The sequence below is a fragment of the Mixophyes fleayi genome, chromosome 1 (genome assembly GCF_038048845.1).
Source record: "Mixophyes fleayi isolate aMixFle1 chromosome 1, aMixFle1.hap1, whole genome shotgun sequence".
Taxonomy (NCBI): Eukaryota; Metazoa; Chordata; class Amphibia; order Anura; family Limnodynastidae; genus Mixophyes; species Mixophyes fleayi.
The window spans coordinates 334,735,766-334,762,387 of NC_134402.1; the positions used below are offsets into that span (position 1 = coordinate 334,735,766).

The window sequence follows — 26,622 nt, forward strand, 5'->3', positions numbered from 1 at the left end:
TCTTTATGCCAATTACATGTTTGTACTATTGTGCTTAGTCGTTAAAAGTAACTATGGGAACAGTTTAATTTTGTGACTTTTGTGTATTTTGTGTCTAATACTGGTAAAAAATATATTTTCAAAATGTTCCAAAAATAAACTTTTTTGTATTTCAAAGGAAAAAACAAAATGACAGAACATTTGTTTGAAATAAGCATCACTTATACATTCAGTACCCTAGTTTTACTCAGGAAGTCATGCAAAGTATAATAATTTTAAAATATGCATTTTCTATTGAATGACGTCCCTATAGTCACACGTTGATGCCAATTTTTTTTAAAAAGTATATGAATGTATTATAATACAAACTGTGTTCCTCCATGTTAAAATAAAATTAAAATCATTAATGAAAATGCACAAACAGTAAGTAAAAAAAACGTTGTGAAGGTCCTTCCATGCTAATTGCAAGTCAATGTCATGCATATTCATTGAAGGTTGACATTTCAAATTCACATGATTAAAAATTTGTCAAAGTCTATACTTACAATTATTGAGTGCACCTATCATAAATGTGCATTCTATTTTGTAAAAAAATGCTTATTTGAACCATTAATGCTATCAAAGCTTATTCTGTATATTCTAAGCTAATTTTCTTGTCTTGTTTACATCAGAATGTTATATCTGTATGGAGTTTCTATATTTTCTCTGTGCTTGTATTGGCCTAATCCCAAAGTCCAAAAACATACTGGCAGCTTAGGGTATGTTTGTGTTTAGTAGAGAATTTAGGGCCTGATTCATTAAAGATCTTAACTTAAGAAACTTCTTATTTAAGTCTCCTGGACAAAACCATGTTACAATGCAAGGGGTGCAAATTAGTATTCTGTTTTGCACATAAGTTAAATACGGACTGTTTTTTCATGTAGCACACAAATACTTGATAGCTTATTTGTTCACTGAAATTTAAAGTTGATATTTGTGTGCTACATGAAACAACAGTCAGTATTTAACTTATGTGCAAAACAGAAAACTCATTGAATTGTGACATGGTTTTGTCCAGGAGACTTAAATAAGAAGTTTCTTAAGTTAAGATCCTTAATGAATCAGGCCCTTAGATTGTAAGTTCCACTAGGGCGGGGACTCATATCAATGAATAAGTATTATCTGTAAAGTACTGCATGCAGGGCCGCCTTCAGAAAAAGTCGGGCCCCCCCCCCCATGAGCGGGCCCCCCCCATGAGCAACACATACTTACCTGGGGCCCGCCGCTGGTCTCCGCTATTCTGTCTTCAGCCTGGCTGTCACCGTGACAGCCAGGCACCAGGATCCGATCGCAGGGGTGGAGGATTCATTCCCCCTGCGATCATGTGCTCTGCCTGTGACAGATCACATGATCGCAGGGGGAATGATACAACAGTACCCCCCGTACCCCCCTGATGGCGGCCCTGACTGCATGATATGTTGGCATTATATAAATAAAAGTTTATAGATGTGTGAAAGGAGTCTGTTTCAATGTACCCAGTATAAGCAGTTTGCAATGTATTGTGCAATACAATGCACAAAGTACATAAATAAGGGACAACAACCATACATTGGAGGAAATTGAATTCCCCCAAAGTAGCGATGCAATAACTCTATTACCGTTATTACGGTAAAGTTAACCCGGCTTTCTGCTCGCAGCTCAGGGAACTGCGAGCAAAAAGTGAGCATTGAAACTACCGTAATATTGGTATTTAAATGCACTATTACCGTAATAACGGTAATAGTGCGCAGGCAATGTTACTTTTTACAGTAACACAGCCAATTGAATTCCCCCCATAGAATGGAAATCACAAAACAATTTTGTTTCCATTTTAGCTTGTATATTTATTTATACCAGACCTAACATCAGAGTAAAAATTTGTACCAGGACATTCCTCCAATTCCACCACCTTGCAGACATGTTTGATTGCGGACCTGTGTTTTTTACTCCATCAGAATCAATGAGTTAAATGTTGCATGTAACTTTGAAGATGTTGAGACAGCTGTGATTTGTACATGAGCTTTCAAATTATAAATTTCCTTCCATTTCTCAGAAATGTAATCTGATTTGTATTTCCCATTTCAGCCTCACTGTAAGATCCTAATCCTTCCACTGCCAGAGGGGCCAGTAATGCTATCTAAACTTAAGCACTGAAGTCTCCTGTACCAGCAAATGGATTAAACCATACCCAGGGGCTGGCTGGCAAATTTTAGCCTGGGGGTGGGGGGAGGGGGGCTCAACTAAGCAGCCTATTAGGAACACTTTAAAGGGAAAAAATGCAGGTAGCTCAGTGACCCAGCCCAAGCAGCCCATTATGTGATCAGCCCAGCCAGCCCCTGACCATACATGCCAACTAACACTAGGGCAACTGTGTGATAATGACCTAGTCTTTACATTGAAATCCTATCTTACTGTCTGCTAGCTTAATCTAATAAAAATAGGTCGACCTTGATCATTTGATGCTACTGAAAAACAACTTGCAGACAAAGGGTTAACAATCTGCTGGTAATAAATTAAACACTGTAAAGATTTAGACTATATCTGTAAAATACACTACAACTTGCTACAAATATTGTACCGATTCCACTATATTTTCCCACCTCTTTGTAGGAAACGTTTCTTATTATCAAGTTTCATTATTTTGCACACATTGATTGTGAAATATTTTAGAAAAATGTCAGTCCCCCCAACTTCCCCCATTAATAAACTGGTCCTAGTTATTTTTTACCACCACAGTATGTCGACCAATTAGTTCCTTAACAAACTGCAACTCCGTGAAACCAGCACATTAGTTATAGTCTGTTAAAGTGAACCTAATTCCCAGAGTTCCGGCAATCTCCAAAGTCTCTTTACATTGCAGATCCGTGGTGCTGAATGGACAGCGCACTCCCTCGGACTTGCAATGTTTCATTATCCCAGTTTGTTTGCTGTTTTCTCTGCTCGTTCCCTCCCATCTGCTCTCTCTGTCTCTTGTAAATCGGATCAAGCCTGATTCCCCTCACGTCAAACCACATGATCCCATAAAACATTCATCACCTCTCAATCCCTGATCCAGTTCCATAAAACATTCATCGTTGCTTTTCCTCTCACGGCTTTTCCACAGAGTAACCAGGGAAGGAAAAGAACAGTGATTTCGCCACAACGACTGGCAGCCAGAGGAAGCACATCACACGTTGATGTGCAACAACAGTGCGGGGGAAGACAGGGAGATCTCATTACCAGCTGTCTTCGTGGTGGAGACTCACAACTACCCCATACAGAAGTAGTTGTGATTTGGGAGCACGAAGACAAAGCAAGCGCTATTCTGAATGGATGATAAATGCAAACAGGAAGATTTGTGTTTTATCCCCAAGACTGAAGAGAGCCGCTGCATGGGGGATATATTTTGTTGTATTTTTGGAGTGTGATTAATTTTTACTGAAGTTTGAATTTCATAAGGATTGCGTTTTCTTTCCTGAGTCTGTGCGTAAGGGAATATAAAAAAGACCCACAATGAAAAGACTGAGCAATAAAGGTAGGTTTGTTCGTTTGTTTTATTATTGCTTGTTCACTAATCCCTGATTATATTTTGATGTGATTCCAGGTTTCAAAAGGTGTGTGCTTAGGAGTTTTGATATGTTTAATACATTAGTAATAGATCTTTGATCAACCTAGAGGAGAGATACAGTACTAAATGTATGTTACATAATCTGTATTTGGGATACATGCAAAAAGGAGCCATTCCCCATCCGATTTATTTAGTTTTCTTAGCAATTATTGGACTGTCAGAAGTGCAGCGAATATTATGCAATGTTATTGTGATATGCTCACTATTTAAAATTACATTGGTGAAAACGTTTTAAGAACTTGAGCAAGATGATTAAAGGATGAGATTTGGGGAATTACAATTTATGCACTATCCTCACAACTGGAGTGCAATACATAGCACAAAGTAGGTCAGGAATCCAGAAGGACACTTGGGAGACAGCTACCGGATCTTGCGGTGGATCAGTCCCTTGGGTCCCTTCAGCTCTTTGCTCTATGTAACATGATAAACTCGTTTTTGTGTGTGATATAACAGCTGAATGTGCTGTTCATATGGTCCATTTATATTATGTGTCCTGGGACTACTTCCCTAGTCATTCACGGCATTTCAGGGCTACTCAGTGATGCTAAATATTACACTGTAAGGTGTCTTAAAACGCCTTCAGCTCCTCTCCATAAATATGCAGTGCAAGCGAGTTAGATTTAACTGTGTGTTTTAATTAGGTCTGAATAAAATAAATGTGGATAACCGTGAACATTAAATCCCAAATGCCAGATATGCAGAATTAGCACTACGATCTTGCATCTTAAATGCTACTTTAGCTTTACCCATAACATTTTTGTTATAGCTTTCAAATAATGGACTTTAATGCTTATAAGATATGACCACCTTGATACCCACCAGATGAGGGTTTGTGCAATGCTTGTTATGCAATATTTCGCAGTCGTGATACTGTAGGTCTGCATACTTCACAGGCAGGCTATGCAAACAGACGTCCACCACAGTAACACGATTCTGGTGTTAGGGGCACTGTCTGTGAAGGCGATCCCTGACACTCGTCTAAAAGTTAAATGCATTTAGTGAAATAAATTGCAACTGAATCAACTACTGCAATTCAGATGGTCAAGTTGCATAATTAATATATATATATATATATATATATATACACACACATATATATATATATATATATATATATATATATATAGATAGATATATAACTATATATATATATATATATATATATATATATATATATATATGCATCTATACATACACACACACACACACACACACACACACACACACAGAGTTCTATTTATCTCTGCTATAGTATCTATATTATCTATTCCACAATCCAATATTTTATGCTGGCTGTGTTACCTGAAGTGTGAGCTTAACAACAATGCTAGCACACTGCAATATAGTTACTGATATAGATTGTACATGTAGTACAGTGCAGTTAATCTGCATTAATTGTATTAATTGTATAAATCAACACCTCTTTTATAATGAAGCATACTTTTAACTTTTACTTAAATGTGTTACTGTTGTTGCAATCTTAGAATATAATACTGTTTTGGTAGAGTTTATCCTTTGTTAACTCAGATGTCCTATGTAGAGTCTATTTTAATCTATTGAAGAACCGCAAATAACAATCATATAACAAGTTTGATTATTATTTCTTACTCTGTACAATTAGATATGAGGTAGGATACTATAGGACTATGTACAAATAAGACCTGAGACCAAATAAAGCTATACATGCAAGGATTTCAGTTGTAACCCTGTCACTTTTATTTGCACTAGAGACACATGATTCCATTACTTCTGGTACATGTCTTACTGATATTATCTCCGAAGGTGAGTGAGATATCGTTATAAGCATGTTATACAGCACAGGTGACTGATCATTTTCTATATCTTCAATATATTGCTCTTTTACAGTAATGTACTGTACTTTGCATTAGTGAGACATTGATAGAAAAGATTCCTTGTTTCAGACAGCATACTTGATATTAACTCGGCACACCTGTGTTGTCTTCAAATATCTGCTTATCTTCTAACATTACTAGTTTACTGCAGTCATATTAAATCATGTGAAACTCTTCTCAGGCCTACTGAACAGCATTTATGTTCTATCAATCACTGTTCTGGGTGGTGAGAACACAGCCATGTATTTACTTGCATTGAGGTTAATGTAATTCATAGCATCCATAGTAAGACTGTGAGTCTGCTGTCTTGTCATAGGTATTTACCTAAATATGTTTCAGGCATGCAAATTTTATATACCAATGTGAAAATATTCATTTCACTTTTCTGAGACATTTTAGGCTTCCTAATCCTAACTGAATAAAGTAATGTGGTTTATTGAACTTCATTATACAAAACTCAGTTCAGCATTATTGATTTTTATTTTGCCTGGAATGGAAGGGAAAGGGATTTATGTCAACACTGTTGGATTTGGATTTGGGGCTTTGATGTTCGCTCATGAGCCTTTTCTATATAAATAACATGCAAGACAGCACTATAGCAATGTGGCTTGGATAGCATTTTATGAAAAGTATACACAGGGAATAAATGTCTACTAATAATGTTACAAAACAACATTTTTTTTGCACTTGTATATAGATGTGGCCTAGTTACAAGATGACAAGATGACATAATTTATCCTCAATAGCTAAAATAGCTAAAATATTATATATATACATATATATATATATATATATATATATATATTTTTATATATATATATTTTATATATATATATTTATATATATATATATATATATGTGTGTATATATATATATATATATATATATATATATATATATATATATATACATATATAGATATATATATATATATATATATATATATATATATATATATATATATATATATATATTTATCTTTTCCAAAGAGCAAAGTATTGCAATACTATAGCTGAAATAACTGACCATTCTTTATATAACCCAATTGCAGCAATTTTCCATAAAAGGGGGAGGTTTTCCTTTATCTGAGTCAGCTGAGTGTGGATGACAGACGTTCAGCTTTGATCTGCAGAAATGCATACTGTAGATTTATTCATAGGGGCAATGTAACTGCAGATAACAAGGGTGCCTAACTGACATTTCAGTTTTGTGCTCTGAATGAAGGCGCTGCAGTATAGTACTGAATTATGAATTATGCTTCATATATGAAAATTTCATATTTGGATTTACTAGTCCTTTAATGCAATACTTACAGTGAATATCAAACAAAGCCATACATGATATTTAGTATTCTGCCTTACATATTATCAGAGTTTTCATCTAAATTAAGACCTCTCCCTTTTCATCACTTGTTTATGACCCTAACCCTCTAATGGATGTTGATTCATTTACACTTAGCCCATTGGAGATTCCAGCAATGTTGGAGTGGTATCCAAAATCTACACACCACTCAGCCCCCTGCTTCCAGCCTGCACAGAAACTATTTGGCAGGTGTATGAACCACGTTTCTTTGCAGCTCACCTTCCTCTATTAAACACTGTAAAGGGCTATATATAATAGCACATTATAGATCTAGGATCCATAAGGAACAATGTAGTAAACTAATAAAATTATGTTAAAGATTCCAGTGACAGGGCCTCCTTAGGAATAAGAAAATAACATTGAGCCGTTTTAATTTTTACAACATTGCAACGTAAAGCATTTCATTTTATAGCAATGTTATGAATTAATTTTTCATACTTTATTACTCTCATTAAAACTGTGCCTGGACTAATGTACAATGGTATATTGTCTTCAAATCCCAGAGGGTTTCTTTTCAAGCTATCTCTACAGCTATTGAAGCCACCTAGTGTTCCCAATGCTGTATAAGCAGTTTTTCTTGTTCTTTAGGATTGTGTAAATTATAAAATATTCACTTTGAAATGCATATAACTCTTGCAGTCTCATGCAAATATTACGTACATATGAATTTGGTGCAGTTAACTAGCCTGACATGTAATACTTGGACATGTACACATCCCATGTGTTATTTTAAAGGGGAACAATCAACAAATTACAATTTAATTTGTTCAGGTATTCTCTACAATATATATAATGTTAATTATATTTAGTGTTTTCCTTGGATAGCCCTTTCTCCAGTTTAGTATGTTGGTATATGAGGAGAGATTTCAGTCACTGGCTAGCCTTGCTCATGCACAGAAATGGCAACAATGACCTCTGTACTTCCAAAAAAAAAAATACGATCAGGCGAGAATTCAATTGGATGCGTTACTGACGAAAGTAACACAGCCTGCGCTCTATTACTGATAATACGGTCATTTTCACCACTTCTGATCCTGCTCCCCGAGCCACAAGCAAAGATTAGCATTAAAGATTACTGTACTAAAGGTAATAATGCACACTATTACTGTAGTAACGGTAATAATGCAAACTATTACCTTAGTAACGGTAATAATGCGCACTATTACCGTAGTAATGTTAATTATGCGCACTATTACCATAGTAACAGTAATAATGCGCACTATTACCGTAGTAACGGTTATAGTGCACAGGCCGCTTTACTTTCGACAGTAACGGGGCCAATTGAATTTCCCTCTCAGAGTTATACATTGTTTTCTATAATTTGTTAAAACTTGTGTTATACTATATTGTTCTGATAATCATTTGATTGTAATTACTTTAGCTTAATTGTTTTTGACCCATTTATTGCTGGACTATTTTCTTCTGTTTTTTTCAAAGTAGTTTTTTTCATGGGAATAACTTTTTATTAAAGTGTGGGAATTTTGCTTTTTTGCAGTAGCATATTGGAATAAATATATTTTCATGATTTGGTTTCATACAGATAAAAATGGAAACAATACAAACAATATACACTTTTCTACTCTTACTACTGTTGCTTTCTCAAGTTTGTACAACACCAGGGGCCTGATTAATTAAGCATCTTAAATTAAGAAATATCTTATTTCAGTCTCCTGGACAAAACCATGTTACAATGCAAGGGGTGAAAATTAGTTTTCTGTTTTGCACATAAGTTAAATACTGTCTGTTTTTTCATGTAGCACACAAATACTTGATAGCTTATTTGTACACTGACATTTAAAGTTGATATTTGTATGAAAAAACAGTCAGTATTTAACTTATGTGCAAAACAGAAAACTAATTTTCACCCCTTGCATTGTAACATGGTTTTGTCCAGGAGACTTAAATAATATATTTCTTAATTTAAGATCCTTAATGAATCAGGCCCCAGATATTTACCCCATTGCCATTAATGCTTTATAAAAAAAAATTCTTGAGTGTGTGTTAGCCATGAAAAATATGTCAGTGGCATATAGAATGGGGGACATTGTTTTCTTGGACTGTGGGGGAGCTAAGAATAGACATTAACATGTTTATAAGCTTTTGAACCATGAGTAACCAGATTGGCAAAGGAGAGACTTTATTTAGCACTGTTACTGTTACTAATATAAGTGATCTAATGCTGCCAATGTGCTGGATAACATGAATCTGGCCTCTCATTTCTAGAAGAAGGTACCCGGGAATGTCAGAATGACAACACTGGTTACTGTGGCAACCCGAATGCGGAAATTGTGCTTTGCACAGGGGGAATTAAGGTAGTATTCTGTGTTCTGCTTATCATTGGCATGTGGTCAAACAATTCCTGCGCATAGCCCTAGAAATGGAGACTATCTCTGACAGCCTTGTTATAGCCCCCATGTTAAAGAGGGGACAGGTCAGCTGTCATCTTCACAGTTAGTTTATAAAGATGTTATCAGGCTATATTGATGTATAGTAGTACGTTTATGTCTGAACAGTGGTGGTATTTTATACATTTTTAAGTTATTGCTGAGCTGGCAGGATATATTGTCGACCACAATTTTAATACAAATTAGCATAAAAAAATTCCTAATATGTGATCTGCAGGAAAACAATATTTATCTTAATTATTTAAGTGCAATTAATAGATATTGTACTCATAAATGACTTACTTTGGCAATCCACCTGAAGAAAAGTGAAAGAGCCATGGTAAACAAATGATTATTTTAAAATAAATAAATAAATGCTTGTAATTGCCAAACCGATAGGGGCCTAATAAAGAAACAGTTTTACATAAAACAAAACTCCCATTTTCTGGGGGACCATAATGTAAGTATCCCCTCTATTTATAACAAGGGGATCCCACTGTTATCGTAAGCAATAGCTGTCCCCATATCTATTCTATGGGGACTGCTATTTTTCTCGATTTAACAAGTTATGAAAATCAAAGATTGAAGCTGGCTTTAGCCATTGCAACCGGTGGGGAGTGAATTGCAGTAGAGGGATCTTCGGATCCCTCACCGCATCTACCTGCTCTCCCCACCGCACACTATCCAAAGGTGGCCACTTTGCGATAGTGATCATAGAGGACGTGAGGGACAAGTCTTCGCAGGAACAACAGTTCTTCGTGACTGCTGTTACTAGTGAAGATTTTGAATAAATAGTCACAATATTTCATTCCTTATCTTTGCGATAAGGATTGAAATGAATTGTGTTTTAAATGCGATTCATAATAAATATGACCCATAGTCTCCAATTGTTCATGCTAATCTGGCCACTGGGTAGCATTATTCTATACCAGTGTAAACAGGTTATCTGCTTTTATTTTGGCCCAGAAACTGGCATAGCATATATGCAGAGATATAAGGTTCATTGGGCAGAACTATATCCAATGGTCGAAGTGGACATTTAGAAATGATGGTATGAAAAATGTAATGGGAATGTAAGTGAATGGAATTTGATAATTTTACAATGAAGGCAGTAGGTGAAGTGGCATACCACCGTATACACCCCCACTTCGACCACTGAATATATCTTAATAAATCCAATGTATACATAGATTTAATTTGCCCTTTAAGTTAGTACACACAGTTTTTAAATTTGTTGTTTGCAATAAGTTTACAAAAAGTGGTTATCCTGATTAATTCAAAAACAGGTTCACGTAGAAATCATAAATGCAGCAATAATGTATTTCTGCTGATTCTGAAGACTTTAATTACTGGAAGCCTTCCATACATTTGTTATCATTCCTGCTGATCAATACAAACAAAACTTTTTTTATATAGTTGTTTTACTGTTTGGATGTTTCTGAGATGAGCAAAATTCTGGTGAAATTTTGTTTAAATTGAGATTAGACGAACAGACTGTTACGCTTTTGATTTTCCATTCCGCACTGTGTGCCTCATGTAGAGTTGGATGCAAAGTGCGTTATGCGGCTAATAATACGAAGCTTATAATATGCTTTTTACTGCTGCGCGTGTACACAAAGCACTAATTATGGTTGCAGGCATGTGAAGACTGCGACCACTTGCAGCCCTTTATGATTTAAGAAGCGGAACAGGTGAAAGAGGGGGTGAATAAGCGTAGCCAAAATACATTATGGGTGTGTTGTAGCAATACGACTTATGTAGACTGACACTCAGATGCACATGTCCCTGTCAGGAAACTTGCAAATACTGGTGTAAGTTACGAACGGATAGTGATGACGATCAGCTGAGATGCATCGGCTCAACATAAAATATGTTGTTTTTTTCAGATGCAGTTTCCGTCTTAGACAAAAATTGTGTCCAACTCTGCACGCTGGCCTGTATTTCTAAATTCACATTTTGTGGTTTTTATAGTCTATGAATAGAGTTTGAATGACAACAATCAATTGATTGTGTTGGCTGGTGTGGTTGGTGTAGGATTAGGAAAACATACTGTAAGGCCAAATTCCCCCAGCTAAACATGGACAATTGCAGAATGAGGCAAATGTATCACTTAAATTCCACTTTTGTTCTACAGACTTCCAATTATCATGTAAAATAGCTTTACTGCCTACAAAGTGTTATATGTTTGTTCAATCACAATTTTGAATAAGTTTTCTGTACAGAAAATCAATTATTTTTTAAATGTGTGAAATGCAACTCATTATACTGGCGAAAAATGTTAAAAGCAATAAATAATATATGTATGACATTCTTAAAGTAGAATAAACTGTAGACTGCTGATTCCCTCAGCTTTACACCATACATTAATAATGTTAATCTTAACACTCTAAAACATCACCATATTATAGACACGACAACTTTGTAGTGGTAAATAAATAATCTTTTTATTTATTTATTTTATTTATTTCTTACCTATAAAGGGTGGCGGCGAGAGCGATTCAATCAGCTAACAACTAATATCTAACACCGAACACTGTATGGCCCACAGGCACTAACCACTGGTCCCAGGCACCACAGTCCTTTACGATCGGCCGGTGCTAAATCTGGGGTCATCGTGACCACTCCCCTCTGGGCTACCCAAGACGTAAGCGCACAGTGTAGGTCAAGGGGTCCTCGCACAGAGGTACCAAGAGCCAGGGTGCTTCGAAAGGAGCAGTGACGTTCGGCCAATCAGTGGTAGCACCGTACGAATTAGTCGCTGATTGAAGAAGCTCTCCTGCCATGCTGGAGTCCTTTAACATACCCCCAGCCCACCACCCATCGACCTCACTAACTGACCTACTCTCCAAAAAAGCTGCTCTATAAAAATCCAACAGGTGAACCCCATCATCTCTATACAGGTTACTCAAATCGGATCTTATTAAGGGGTGATCTACCACAATCCCTCCTAATTGCAGAATTATTTTTCTTGTTGCTTTATTCAATTCTGCCACCATGTTCTATATCTTGTGGATAGCAATCTCCGCCCGCTAGTTAATTCGTGGGATAATAATTGGACCAGCAAATCATAGCTGAAAGCCAAAGCCTCTTAATACTTCTCAGGTCCTCTCTGATAGCGATAATTAGGTCAAGCGACTTACCTATGCCCACATCATTACCCTCCAAATATATCACCAACACATCTGGAGGGCCTGCTTTACCCATTTCAGCAGACAGAAGTGGCATCAAACCTTGCCATCTCAGACCTCTTTTACCGATCCAACAAATATCAACTGGCCTTACAAAAGCATCTCTATTGTTGGCAAAATTATATCTGGCCGCCCAGAACACAAACGAATGCCCAACAATCCATACGCTTATCCTCTGAGACGAGCAACCTGTAACACAGATAATATGATCCGTCACCACCAGGTTGAACTCATCCACCATAAACCGATAGACTCGGCACCATCAATTGAACTTTATAGCACAACTCCTTGTAGCATGGGAAAATTATGTGACTTTTAAGTCACTTTTAACGTGACATTATAGAATAATTAAATAAGGGGAAAAAAGTGTTAACCAAAATGAAGGTGAAAACCATAACCCCGGAGGCACACCACTTATCAGGCCTTATTCAGAGGAAAAAATAGCAAAAGCCCTTCATGCCCCCGCATAAAAACAACAGCGAACAAGGTTAACTCAGGCTGGGGAGTAACTATTGCGTATGAATTACCTATTTGGTCTAATATACCTTTTGTACGCATCAGACTTCCAACGCCCTAAGGCTTTAATGGTGCTAACGGAAGAACCACCCTCAGCAGCAACCATGGCCGCACCAATCCTGAAGGAGTGAGTGCCAAAAAGTGACGGGTCTAGACCCACGTGCTTCAGCGCACTCTTAAATATGGCCGAAATGTCGACAAAGGGGATCCGTCATCATGAATTAACCAGGGCTCAGAATTATGTGGTCTAACTCTTTGAAATTCCTTGCACAGTGCAACGGGACAGATATCACCATCCCCTTGTGCAGAAATGGATTTCCATTGACCACGACCCACCTGATCTGTTTTGGATCTAAGGATTTGACAAGAAAGCATGTTATCATTCAAAAACATATGCTTCGCTGACAAGGCATTCCCCAAAATATGCTTAGACACCAACTCACTCACCCTAAACGCACCAAAGAAAGCGAGCGAAAAAGCTGAGCGAAAGAGCAACAACTCATAAGCACTATCTGTAAGGAACGCCAGCTCATTCTCCTCACCAGGAACATGTCTTGTTCTGAATGTAATGTCATTCTCAAGGCAGCACAACACAAGATGCCTCAACAACTCGACTGCAGGAATGGATGATGCGCTCTGTTTATTAATGCACTGCACTACGCCCAGATTGTCGCACCAGAAATCCGCCTCCTGCCCTCTTAACAGTGCCGCCCATAATTCCACCACAACTACAATGGTAAACAACTCCAGAACCAGTAAGTTGCCCACCAACCCCTTGTCATGCCATGCCTCCGGCTACCGATCCGCACACCATCTACCTTTAAAGTAAGCTCCAAAACCGACCGACCCAGAGGCGTCTGTTACTAACTCAAGGTGCTTACTAGAAACAGGTGCAGCCGGCCAAATACGGATGCCGTTAAAACTCCACAAGAACCTCAGCCACATCCGCAAATCCTCTTTAACCTCCTTAGTTAGTGTAACCCGCTCTTGTGGCCGTGACATTCCCGCTGTAGCTAGCTGCATCTTTCTACAGAACACTTTTCCCATAGGAATAATTCTGCAGGAAAAATTAAAGGAGACTAACAATGATTGGGCCTGGCGTAAGGAAACAGACCTTGAAGCCAACGTAAGTTCAATTGATCTTACCAGCTTCTCCACCTTCTCCTGGGGCAACGTACAACAACCCTCCAATGTGTCAATCTCGATTCCCAAGAAATGACAAACAAGGTAAGGGACCCTCCATCTTGTCGTGTGCCACTGGCACTCCCAAAACAGCAAATAAAGCCTTAGCCGCAAAAAGTATGTCTGCGCACTCTGATGAACCAGCCGTTACTATAAACAAAAAATCGTCCAAGTGGTGGGCTACACCCACATGACCCATTCCTGCCTGTATACACCAGTGCAAGAAGGAGCTGAACGCTTCTAAGAATGCGCAGGACCCTGCACAACCCATTGGTAGACATTTGTCCACATAGTACCCATCAGGCAGACGGAAACCCATAAATCTAAACGACTCTGGATGTAGGGGAAGCAGGCGAAAAGCAGAATCAATATCTAGTTTTGCCAACAAAGCCCCTGACCCAAAGGATCTAACTAAATCTAAGGCTTCCTCAAACGACTGGTAACTCACTGAGCTGTCCTCCACGGCTATGGCATCGTTCACCGACTGCCCAAGGAGGATGGGAAAGGTGCTGTATCAGCCTAAATTTCCCTATAGCCTTCTTAGGCACCACTCCCACTGGGGAGATAACCAACTCTGCTATAGGAGGAGATGGAAAGGGGCCAGCCATGCAGCCTAAGTCTACTTCTTTCCGCACCTTCTCCTCCAAAATTTCAGGGAACACATAGCAAGAGCGCAAATTCTTTTTTGCCTTAGCCGTAACCTTACCTACTATGGGGAGGGGAAATCCTTTCTTGAAACCTGCCTTTAAAAACTCTGCCTGCTTCCTATCCGGAAACAAGCGAAGCCACCTGTCCAGCTGCACCGTCCGGACCGGCGAACCTGCCTTACTGAAGAGGCCCTGACTCCCCCTTGCCCCTTTCTGCCCCTGACCCGCCTTTACTGCAGTCACGGGCTGGATGGGGGCCTTTGCATTTGACACAAACATGCCTGTTCCTACATGCATTTCCCCTAGTGCACGTGCTGCTGTTAAATGCAAAGCACCTGTTTCTGGTCTGCATTGGGGGAGAACCACGTCTCCCTTGCAACCGAAACCTCTGCGCCCTAACATCCTGCCCCTCACTTTCTTTGGGACGCATCATCTCCATCCACGTCTCCACGTCTTTACTATCAAAAGGAATGATGCGTTTCCCTTTGACCTTCTCCCTGAAGCTCTCATCATACCTCCGCCAAATATAGATCCCTGTAATCAGGTGCAAATAACGCCAGACATCCACAGCTGCCTCAGGCCTAGTCTCCAAATACACAGAGGAAAAGACGCTAAAAGCCGTCATCCAATTGGGGAATGACTTATAGGCCTCCTCTCCCATTCCCCCTTTCTCCTTTGCCTTTTCCAGCTCCCTCTTGCCCGTTTTCGTTATAATGAAAATATCCACATATGCTCCTTTTCTAATCCTCTCTCTCGAACTCCTCCTAATTACCGATGTCAGCGCCGTATACGAACAATACACCGGGCCCTTGCTACCGCTTTCCTTGACCGCAGCATGCGCTATCTTTTTCTGGCTCTTAGCCCCACAAAATACTCATTCAGAATCTTCAACAATTTCCGCAAACTACTTTCCTGATCAGATGAGGACCCACTGCATAAAGATGACACACTTGTACTACATGTAACGGTGTGAGACAAAACTTTACGGCACTCACCTTGCGAAGTGACCCCCGGATTTGCCGCTCCTTCCCACCGAGGCGCCCCCTCTGCTGACGTTGCACTCCTTGTGGCTGACAGACGGCGTCTTCTTGATGCCGCCGGACCCTCCGCCAAGCCGCCAACATCCATTGCACTACTACTCGGTCAGTCTTGGGAACAAAGATCGTTAGTACTTGCACCTCTTGCCCTGTTCGCCGCATGCATGCGCTCCGAAACTCCTAACCTAGGCATCCACCTAACATCATCTCCCTCTCCATAATTTCCCTCGCGTGCGCACTTCTGCTGCCGGCTTAAATAACTAGCTCGTGGAGGCCTATGCGGCGATTCTGCTTCCACCAAGGGTCTATCCTGATAATACGAGCCTCTCCTACTTTGCGTGTAGTCCCTGGCCCCCCCTTGATGACAACATACCTGTCCACTGCCGTGGCCCCCCATCCTGCTATGGTATTGGCCCCCCATCTACTTGCCTCCCTATACTGCTCTTCACAACCCTCAGGAGGTGAAAGATATGCTCCGTGCCTATATGTACCCTGGCCTAGTTGAGGATAGAACGCTGGCCCTCCCCTCCCCCTCCCCTCCGCCCACAATGGGAGAGCGCGCCGCAGCTGATAATGCCCTCCCGGACCTACCTCTTGCTCCTCATACCCGTAAAACCCCTCCCCAGCCCGTCTATGCACTGCTTGGGCGTTCATGAAATCACAGACCTGCTGACGCTCATCCCTCAGATGGCGGTCCTCGCCTCCCCCATACTCACTGTCCAGGCTCTCTGCATAGTGCACCGGATCCCAGTCATACCGATGACCAACACTCTCATGATAATCATGTCTCCTTACATGAGTGACAGCCGAGGAATGAGGACTCTTCCTGTCTAAGACTCGATCCCCCTGTCTACTACCGGCCGCCTGCCGTGCTGCAGGACCCCCTTTTCCCCCCCTTCTCCCGCTCATCCTGTCAGCCACCAACCCCCGCTCCAGATCCTTTCCCGCTGGAGACTCAGACCTGGACCTGGCATCATGCCGGCGCCCCCACGGTCCCTGCCCCCCCAGTCGTGGACGGTGTCTCCATCCTCCGTCTCAAAGCCTTACCTCTCCCTCTCACACCCTTTGCAGCATGCTTCTGCCTGTGAGACCTGCTAGGATCCCGGCCGCGCATGTGCACAGTACACGCGGCCGGGAGAGATTACCCCTCTACTGCCTCCGGACGTCCCCGACTCACCTCTCCTTGCTGCCCTTCAGCTCCTCTGCCCCCGCTAGTACCAACTCTGGACCCGGACTCCGCTCCCCAGACCCCTCAGGTAAGATGGCGGCCGCCATCACATGGGGACTAAGCGCGCGCTCACTCTCGGCGAGGAGCTCAGTCAAATCACTAAAAAGAGCCAGGAGGCCCACGCTGAGCCTAGGGAGAGACATATGTCCCACAAGTTTTGAAGCAAATAACCGGCAACAGTGCAGCGCTTAAACAGTACCCCCACAATATCAGCAATAACCAGCAATTAAATAACCAATGCTAACACAGAACAAAAAATCAGACACAATGAAAAACACAGTTATTGAAACCACAAAAGCAACTTCAAAACCAAATAATTTCACTCAGCCTGACAGTGATCCGGTCAGCAGGAAATCCTGATGCAAGAGGAAGTTGCACTGCCTAGCCAGGGATATATATGAAAACCTCCTTTCACTCCTCCCCCTAACATCCGGGAGCAGCAACTTCTCAGCACATTAACCCCTAATGTCCATGTCCCACTTCGTGACAAGCAGCTCCGTTTATCTCCATTCAGCTTAAGGGCTTCATTCTTAACGTAGCTCACAAATTAAAAGACCTTTTTTTAAACTCCCTGAAAGAGGCAGTGACATTGATACTTGTTTTTTTTCATAGTCTACAGCCCTCCGATACAGCACATGATACATCACATGATATAGTAGTAGACCTAAGACTTCTGTATAGTGAGGTCCAGCAGCACATAATGTTCTTTCTTGTGCAAAACAATTTGGTTACTAATTACTTGAATCACTTCATGTTCATTGTCACATTTTGGAGATATGCTTGTTAGACAAGGAATATATTTTCTTATTTTTTAGCCTTCATAAGTAATTTGATATTGTATTTTTGAGACAGGTAGGGCTTTGTTTTGGTAGCAAAAAAAACATCAAAACAAACAAAACATTCCCTTTTCCAAAATGTGGCCAAGTTATTTTTACACAACTAGTAATACACAAATATTTATCCCAAAATGTAGTAAATTAGATCTCCTGAGTATAGCAATACCAGGAAAAAATGTGCTAATGTTAGTTATTAAATGTTTGTGTTTGTTACTCTTCCACTATTCTGCCATATCACGTAGGTGCAAGGTATTTATATGAACACATCCTTAGGATGGAAGGGGCTAGCACCAGTTGTGATATTTTGGGCTGACCATCATTCATTGTCATGTGTGACAAGCATTCATCATAAAATCGATATTATGAAACATAAAACTGTTGGATGCATCTTTTTTGCAGGATTTTGTTTCTTTTTTTGCCCAGTTGTATCTGTTTTTAGAGATACATGCTGGATTGTGGCATTTTTGCTTCTTATAGTGGCATTCCATGCAAAGTACAAGATAGCCACAGTAATATGTCTGAATATGTGCACAAATAAACAGATTAGGTTTCTTTGTGTGGGATAAGATAAGTATTAGTTATTTTTTAACATGTATTTATTTACCACCACCATACACAGCAGCTCCACACACAGTAATACAACACAGAAATACAACTAGATTGGGTATTAACAATCAGACAGAAAGGTAAGAGGGACAGCAGGGCCTGATTAAGGGTTCAAGCCACCTGAGGTTGGTACAATAATGTCCCTCACATTTCAGGGTAGTCTAATACACTGTAGGTAAAATCAAACTTGTCCTTCATTTAAGATTTTACTTCGTCATTCTCCCCTCCCCACAAACACACACACACACACACACACACACACATCAATATGTATGTTCCTGTGTTTTCGGCACTCAGATCCACTTGGCTTTTAAAAGGGTTACCACAATCTTTGTCACTCATTTCATTTTCACTGAAATCAGAACAGTATAGCAGAATGGAGGCATGAACGAGCGCTACTGAGGGTGAAGATGTGGAGAAGGGACTGTCTCACCTGATGCATTTCTTGTCTCTCCTACTTGCTTATCCTCAAGCATCCACCCAAGGATGGCTTATTGTCTTCAGCCTTTATCATGGAAATACGTCAAGATGAAAACCTTACTGCATTTTTCTTTTATGTTTTCTTTTACTTTGGAGAACAACTAGGTTCTATTTTAAAGATTAATTTCAGTTTATACTTCTCCCTGTCAGATTTTTGCCCCCCCAAAAAATGTTGCTAACCCCCAAAAGCTTTGCACCCTAGGTTGCAGCTTAGTCAGCCTATTGGCAGGGGCAGGCTGGGCTGGGGGGCAGGGGGGCATCTGCCGGTCCCATAGTGATCTACCTTGGGCTGGGTCACTGGGCCACCTGCATTTTTCTTTCTTTAAAATAGGCTGCTAAGCCGAGTTTTGCCCCCATGGCTAAAATTTGCCAGCTCTCCCCTGCCTATTGGATAATCAGACCCTGAGGGACAGTCTAATGAACCTTGAGGGGTAAATAAGGGTCATATTTAGATGTGTTCCTCAATTAGTGGGAGTCTGCAGTACCTATTTTTTGTACAGAATTTTACTCCACCTCAGTGGTACAATGGCAGCCTCAATAAACCGGTCATACCATACCAATTTTAAGACAAAAATGAAGCTAAAATAAGGCATATAGTAGGAGAATAAATATTACTTTAAAATTGTCCTGATTTGGAGTGATAGCCTGCTGTTTGAGTAAGGAATTGGGTCTCTAGCACCCTCACTGTTTCTAAGTTAAACAAACATAACTGATCTGGTAATCTGTAGATTGTTGTAGCTTTATATAATAACGTGCAGAGATGAATCACTGGAGTAGTCTCCATCAGACCAGAAAGTAATTCCTCAATGCGAAGAAGTAAACATTTCACCGGCAGAGCAGACCATGGTGGAGGCACAAAAATTATTATAAAATAATCCTTTATTCGATCATATTAAAACATGTACAGGTTTGTATCACAAATTACCAATCCATATGCAAAGCTAACAATTTGTTACCATTCCTTCGAGCATTCCCAGCAATCTGTGTTCCAGGAAGGCTTAGACTATCATATCTCCATCTTACAACCACATAATCAGCTGTTTTATAGTTTTACCTAAAGCCAAATCCTTGCCTAACAATTCTGCTTAAGACTTGCTGACCACATAGTATCATATCAGTAAAGCTAAGACCTTTTCCAGGTCTCTCCAGGCAAAGCCTTATATGCCATTAAATAATTTACTTACACATCACAGTGTATTATAAGCTTAAAGAACAGGTGAAGACTCTATTTGACATTACTATACACCAAAGAATGTGTATTACTGAGCTGAATAATATACACAAACTATTGGAGAGGTTACACTTAACTAAATATGTCGCACATGCTCTCTGTCACTCCTCTGCTGCATGCTGCCACGTAAAGAGAGCAGTGTTTCTTTCACTAAGCAGGGTGATAACATTGCCTATTTGCTATACAGAAATGCGCTGTGTACATTGTCTGATGCTGTGAGACCACGGGCTTTACCAGACAGAATCAGCATTATTACCTGTATGAGATCTCATGTGAACACTATCCTAATGATGTGGGAGGAGCTTCAGCAGCCTGTAATACAATGTCTAGCTAATATTACACTTTTCAACACAACTGTAGTTAATATGTGTTTTACTGTCATCCTTCATCTCTGAAAATTTCAGATTTGCACTCTGGCATCTCTGCCAGAAAAGTCGACGTATCTGAGAGTGATAGTGGGCTGGTCTATTATTATTATTATTATTATTATCGTTTATTTGTTAGGCGCCACAAGGTTTCCGCAGCGCCGTACATGGTACAAACAGTAGACTATACAGGGTAAAACAGTACAGGACAATAAACACAAAGTACCAGTACTTCAGAAACTCCAAGCAGGCAGATACAGTAGAGACGGAGCAGAAGAACAGGTATGGAGACAGGAGGGAAGAGGGCCCTGCTCATTCGAGCTTACATCCTAAGGGAGGGTAAACAAAGTCAGGCACAAAAGGGAGCCAGTGAAGCAACGGGGAGAGAGAACGGGGGCAGGGGAGAACCAGAAGAGGTAAGAGGTTAAGTGGATGGTTGGTAGGCCTAAAGGAACAGGTGAGTTTTAAGTGCCCGCTTGAAGGAGCACAGATTGGGTGAGAGACGAATGGAGCGAGGGAGGTCGTTCCAGTGAAGGGGGGCAGCACGGGAGAAGTCTTGGATTCTAGAGTGGGAAGAGGTGATCAGAGTGGAGGAGAGGCGGCGATCATTGGCCGAGCGCAGGGAGCAGGCGGGAGTGTGAATGGAGAGGAGGTTAGAGATGTAAGGGGCAGTAGACTGAGAGAGAGCCTTGTAAGTGGTGGTGAGGAGTTTGAAAAGGATTCTGTAGGGGAAGGGGAGCCAGTGTAAGGAAAGACAGAGAGGGGAGGCAGAGGAGGAGCGGCGTGAGAGGAAGATGAGTCTCACAGCCGCATTGAGTATAGAGCGGAGGGGGACAAGGTGGGAGCAGGGGAGGCCAGAAAGAAGGAGGTTGCAGTAGTCGAGACGGGAGATGATGAGGGCATGGTCTAGGCTCTTTGTTTTGAAAATGGCCAGCATGGTTTCAGTCACTCAGTCTCAGTTGTGCCTTCAATAAAATAGCCATGGGAACAGTCACTAGGCAATCTGTACTTGGCCCCATTATGGGACTAGGTCATCAGAAGTTCCAATAAACAGAGACTAATGTGAGATCGTGTGCTATAGATGACAGGTGTTTTTTTAGTCTCAGTCCAGCACATGAAGAAATATGAACTGCTTCATCTATAAGATTTACTAATCTCTCTAGAATAATGGCTGGGTGCACAACCTGGCCCACAAGTACTGATATAATTCCTGAGTATAGTTTTTCATACTATTCAAAGAACACAAAACTGTATGTATTTTTTATACCTTTTTTTCCTGGAGATTATCATATACAGTATGTTATACCTGTAATGCTCATGACTATATGACAGCTGACCTGGGTGCCCATATTATTCCAGCAGTGCTCATTACCATGCCATCAGGGACTGGCAATATTACAGCACTAGTATCCATATTATATCAGTACAAGAAGAGATTTGTTTCCCCAATGACCCCTTCATAGGGTCCATATATTAAACCCTATGCTATGTTAATTACTTTACTCAGAACTGCTGCCCATTAAAGAATCCCCATTTTATTATCATCCTCACACACTCACTGAGTGTCTGCCTAAACACTGAGAAGTGTGGTAAGAGCTGGTATTGTAGAGGTTTCACAACATAAATTGTGTTGAAAGGCATACAACTTGTACTATTGGACCTTCTGCAACATCACTTCCGATCAGGGAAGCAGGCCTACATTTTAAGGTTTTACACCACTAGGTCTCTATTACTGTGTTACCCTCCATGCAGCCCCATCACTGAAAATCTCATCACACATCAGTCACAGCCTCCAACACAACCCCCATAAAATAAATGACAGTAGTACACCATTAGATTAAAAATGATCATATTATTCTTTTGTTGCCAGGCATACACACCCTTCCATCATGCAGATCACGTGTGTGCCTAAAAGATGTATATTTATTTATCTGCGTATGTTTATTTATCTGCGCTCCCTATTAATTTATCTGCGTATGTTTATTTATCTCCGCTCCCAATGAGTGGTGTTTGGGGTAAGCTGCCAATAGGAATTGCAGACAGGAGACCCCTGTTCTATCAGAGGATATACACAAAATAGGATAAATTCCAAGGCATTGGGGGGTATAGAGATGCAGGGTCAATTCTAATAGTAGCATGAGTAGAAGAGTATAGTGGCAAATTGATTCTCTACAGTGATGAATGCCCTTTTTTTTCACCACTTATGAACCTTAGCTATCTTACATTTACCTACCCAAAACCATCATCCTCAAATCCATTTTCCTCCCCCCCCTACTATTTCTGTTATTTTTATCATATTGTTGTATTTTTTGTTATTGCTATTTTTGATATTGTTGTTTTTGACACTATTGAAATTTTGATTAATTTGAACAACCACATTTATCTCTTGCTTATACTGCAGTTATATAGTGTAATAATTGATTCGGGACAGAACCTTGGTGTAATAGTCACTTATAAATATTTTTCATATATCCATGCTGCTTGCGCCTCATAACCTACTATAAACACAGAACTCTGTACTCATTCACCACAGTACTCTACCGTTCATGCTACTTACCTTTCACACACACCAGGCTCTTATTACTACTAGAAATTATTCTGCATCTCCATAATCCCCAGCATCTTGGAATCTATATATTAATAGCCTAAGTGCAACTATTATGAGTGACTTATTTATATGATGCTGTTCTCTCAGCAGGGCACATCATATACCAAATTAAAGGTCTTAGTCTGTAGATTTAGAGAAAAATATTGACATTGTAATTGGTTGCATCGTTTCAGAGTCATTTCACAAAGCGTCCATTTACATATACCGCCATCTACAACAATGCATGTCCTCTGGAAAATATGACTGCTGGCTATTCACCTGGGCACCTACTGGTTGCTCTGGAAACTGTGACAGTTATTGAACTCTCCCTGTGCACCTGCTCGGTGACTTGGAACATGTGAACTGCTGGGTGGTCTGGATACTGTGACAGTTAATTGCAGCCACATATATCATTGCACCTTGGGGGAACCATGCCCAGAAATGTACCTTCAAAGAACTTATACATATATTGTAGTGTATACAGAAATTATTTAGTTCTTTTAATATAGTGATTGATAATATAGTTGTTTATTCACTATACTACATTGTTAAAAATTTTACATGTAAAGTATTGTATAAAAAAAGTTATTGAATTATATTAATAAAGTAATTTAGTCATTACATTTCAGTTTAATTTAAGGCAGTTTCCACCAGGTTTCTCTACTTTACCTTATTTTCAAAAGTGTAAAACGATGCAATACACATTTGATTACTGTCTCATTGACACAACACTTTCATACTTAGTCCAAACTGTACATCTGTATTCAAAACTCTGTGATCATTAGGATCGGTTTTGGAAGATATCATGCTTTAGTCCTATTTAGTTTTTTTTCTTTGTTTTGTTTTTATGTGGCTCCTAAATTGCTGGTCACTGTATTATCTCCAATAAATCATTGTGTAATGTTATATCAGTTGTGTATGAGTTTGCATTGACTCATCCAAGTGTTACCCTATACAGGCAAATGCCTAAGCAAACACAATTTTTACAGCTGCATAAAATACTGGCCTACGTGCCACTTGAGACAACAATCAGGCATATTTAAAGAATAAAATGAAACATTAAACAGTAGACATTAGTCTTGAAAATTGACTTCTTTCCAATCCAGTATTGAGTATCAAAAACCACAGAAAAGTGTTTTAATGTCCTCAGCTTCATTACAACAGCGTGATCTATAAGAATACTGGAGATGCAATTTAAAAAATAGCCCTGTTAAATCTTGTAAGGGCAAAAAACATGTTAACCTTAGTAAAAAATACAATACTGTCAGTTCTTTCAGCCAGACAGCAATAACCACTGAATATTACAAAATAAACTGCATTAAAACAATTCAATAGGAGTGCTCATTTAGCCAGTTTATTGGTATTATACAGAAATAAAAATAAATAAATAACGAATACAGTACTAAAACAGAACAGTTCCCTATCCCCAATGATTTTTCACTAATTAAATTTTTCCTCCCAATATATGGTATCTCACAGTTTGCAGGCATCTGCAAACTAATTTGCTCTTTGAGATATTGTAAGCATCGAAAAAGAGCTGCTGGTCTAAGAAGAAATTAAATAATGTTTCAAATACCCACTTCTGTTTGGAGGATGGAAACAATGGTAAAAGGAGACTTAATAAAACAATTACTGGATTCGTCATGCATTGAAAGCACAGTCAGAGTACCAGCATTATGGGTCATTTATATAACGCATAATTTGTAGCAGCATAATGCTTTTTTATATGTGCAAGAGTGCCTACTTCTCTTGGGAAGACCTACAAAAGAGCAATCTGCTCTGAACCTAGATTTGCAGGGAGGTAACAAAAAAATGCCACATTTATGTACACTCTCCTACCACTTTAGGATATACACTTTTTTATTTAAATTTTATGCTTTTCTCCTAAGATACCGCTTGACTTCATTTATATCTTAAATGAACCATGAGTGTATGGGTACAACAGGACTTACATAGAGCACTTTTGTATGTTTGAAGCTTTTTCCCACTGAACTGCATTTGGAAAGTATAAAGTGCGCTTCATTATAAGTATAAGGATGAGATCCAACCTTGTCGACCTCATAGGTAATGAAACATTCAAATCCTTTAAAGGGTAGGAAAAAAGAACTGTGGGCCCTCCCACAACGGATGAACCACCCTTGTACATGCACCTTCTTCAGCACTTCATCTTATTAAATAATCATAACCTGTAAAATAAAGTCTTCTGCACTTTAGTCCAAAAGTAAGTGCACTCACATCCTCCCAATGCCTCCCTTCGGCTGGTGCAAACACTTGTACTCCTGCAGAAGCTATCAATTTGGCCCAAAATGCCATGCGCTTCCCTTTAAATCTAGGCATACATGTATGTAACATTACAAAAGAGCATTTAGCGCTTGTGGTTCGTAAATGATCCTTGGTGTCTTTAATATGAAGGACTACAAAACAAATACAGCCAATAAATGTAGAATGGTATATAGCCTGCAAATAAGAGAATTAAAGGTTCAAATGCATCCAAAAAGTTGTCTTTGTTACTTTTCTTGTAAAGAAATTGTATTCAGGAGATGTTACCTTGGGAAAATGATATGTACATTGCCGATAGAGAATATTAAAGCTGAAAGCTTGTAAATGAATGTGACCTAACATTTGCTTTGCCCATAAAATCCACCCCATCCTTCCTTTTGTGTACCAAGTGTTTTAAACAACTAAAGGAAACTATTATCTCTAATTCTGTTTGTATGGGTGCATCAGTTACAAGAAAGAATCCAATCTCCAGGTGCACTGTTTTATCCTTATTGGGGTCTAATTTGTTTTACAATTAAGCTCCTAAAGATCCGTGGAGACAACCTCATTGCAACAAGTGAAAATACTTAAGGAGAGCCATAAGCTACTTTAAGATACTCCACAGAGTAATAATCAAAAAAGTTATTGACAATCCCCTAAAGGTTACTTATCTGCAAATTGTCACTAAAGTGCAGTCAAAAATTAATGACCTGGGGATAAATATATTAACCAGCGGATTCTGCAAGTCGCGAGTATCCGGCGACTTTGCAGGGGATATTTAAAGCGGCAATGGCTTTCAAGGCAAGTTTTGACTTGAAAGCAATTGCCATTTTAAATTTCCCCTGCAAAGTCACCATTGATCGGCGACTTGCAGAATCCGCTGGTAAATACATTTACAACCTGGTGTCCAGTAGTCAGGATTTCTAGAGGATTCCCATGACATCTTCAATCCACATGCTCCAGCAGGCAGGGTAATTGCATTTTTTACAGAAAGAAGTGAGCAGGAGCAAAGGGGGCGTCAGCCAATGTACAAAAGACATTTGGGGACTTGGCAAATATTCTGGAACCAAATGTGAGTAAGCTTACCAGGTTGTAGTGAGCTTACTGTTTTGTCTATATTGTATTGTACTGTAATGTTATGTTGTACTATTTTACTGCATGCTCTCTCTACTGCACTGAGGACCCATTGTGATGCCTAATAAATGAAATATAATAATAATAATAATAATAATAATAATAATAATAATAACAACAACA

At 39.6% G+C, this 26,622-nt stretch overlaps 1 protein-coding gene across 2 annotated transcripts in view; it reads left to right on the top strand.

The window, feature by feature from the left end:
• Positions 1–2,883: 2,883 nt before the first annotated feature.
• RTN4R (reticulon 4 receptor) overlaps positions 2,884–26,622 on the top strand; it is a 217,766-nt gene continuing 194,027 nt past the window's right edge. Inside the window, exon 1 of one of the 2 annotated variants that reach the window (XM_075214759.1) lies at positions 2,884–3,511. In XM_075214759.1, the coding sequence (XP_075070860.1) occupies positions 3,490–3,511 (22 nt within the window). In that variant the 5' untranslated portion in view covers positions 2,884–3,489. The remainder of the gene's footprint in view (positions 3,512–26,622) is intronic. The other variant, XM_075214768.1, reaches the window with a different exon arrangement.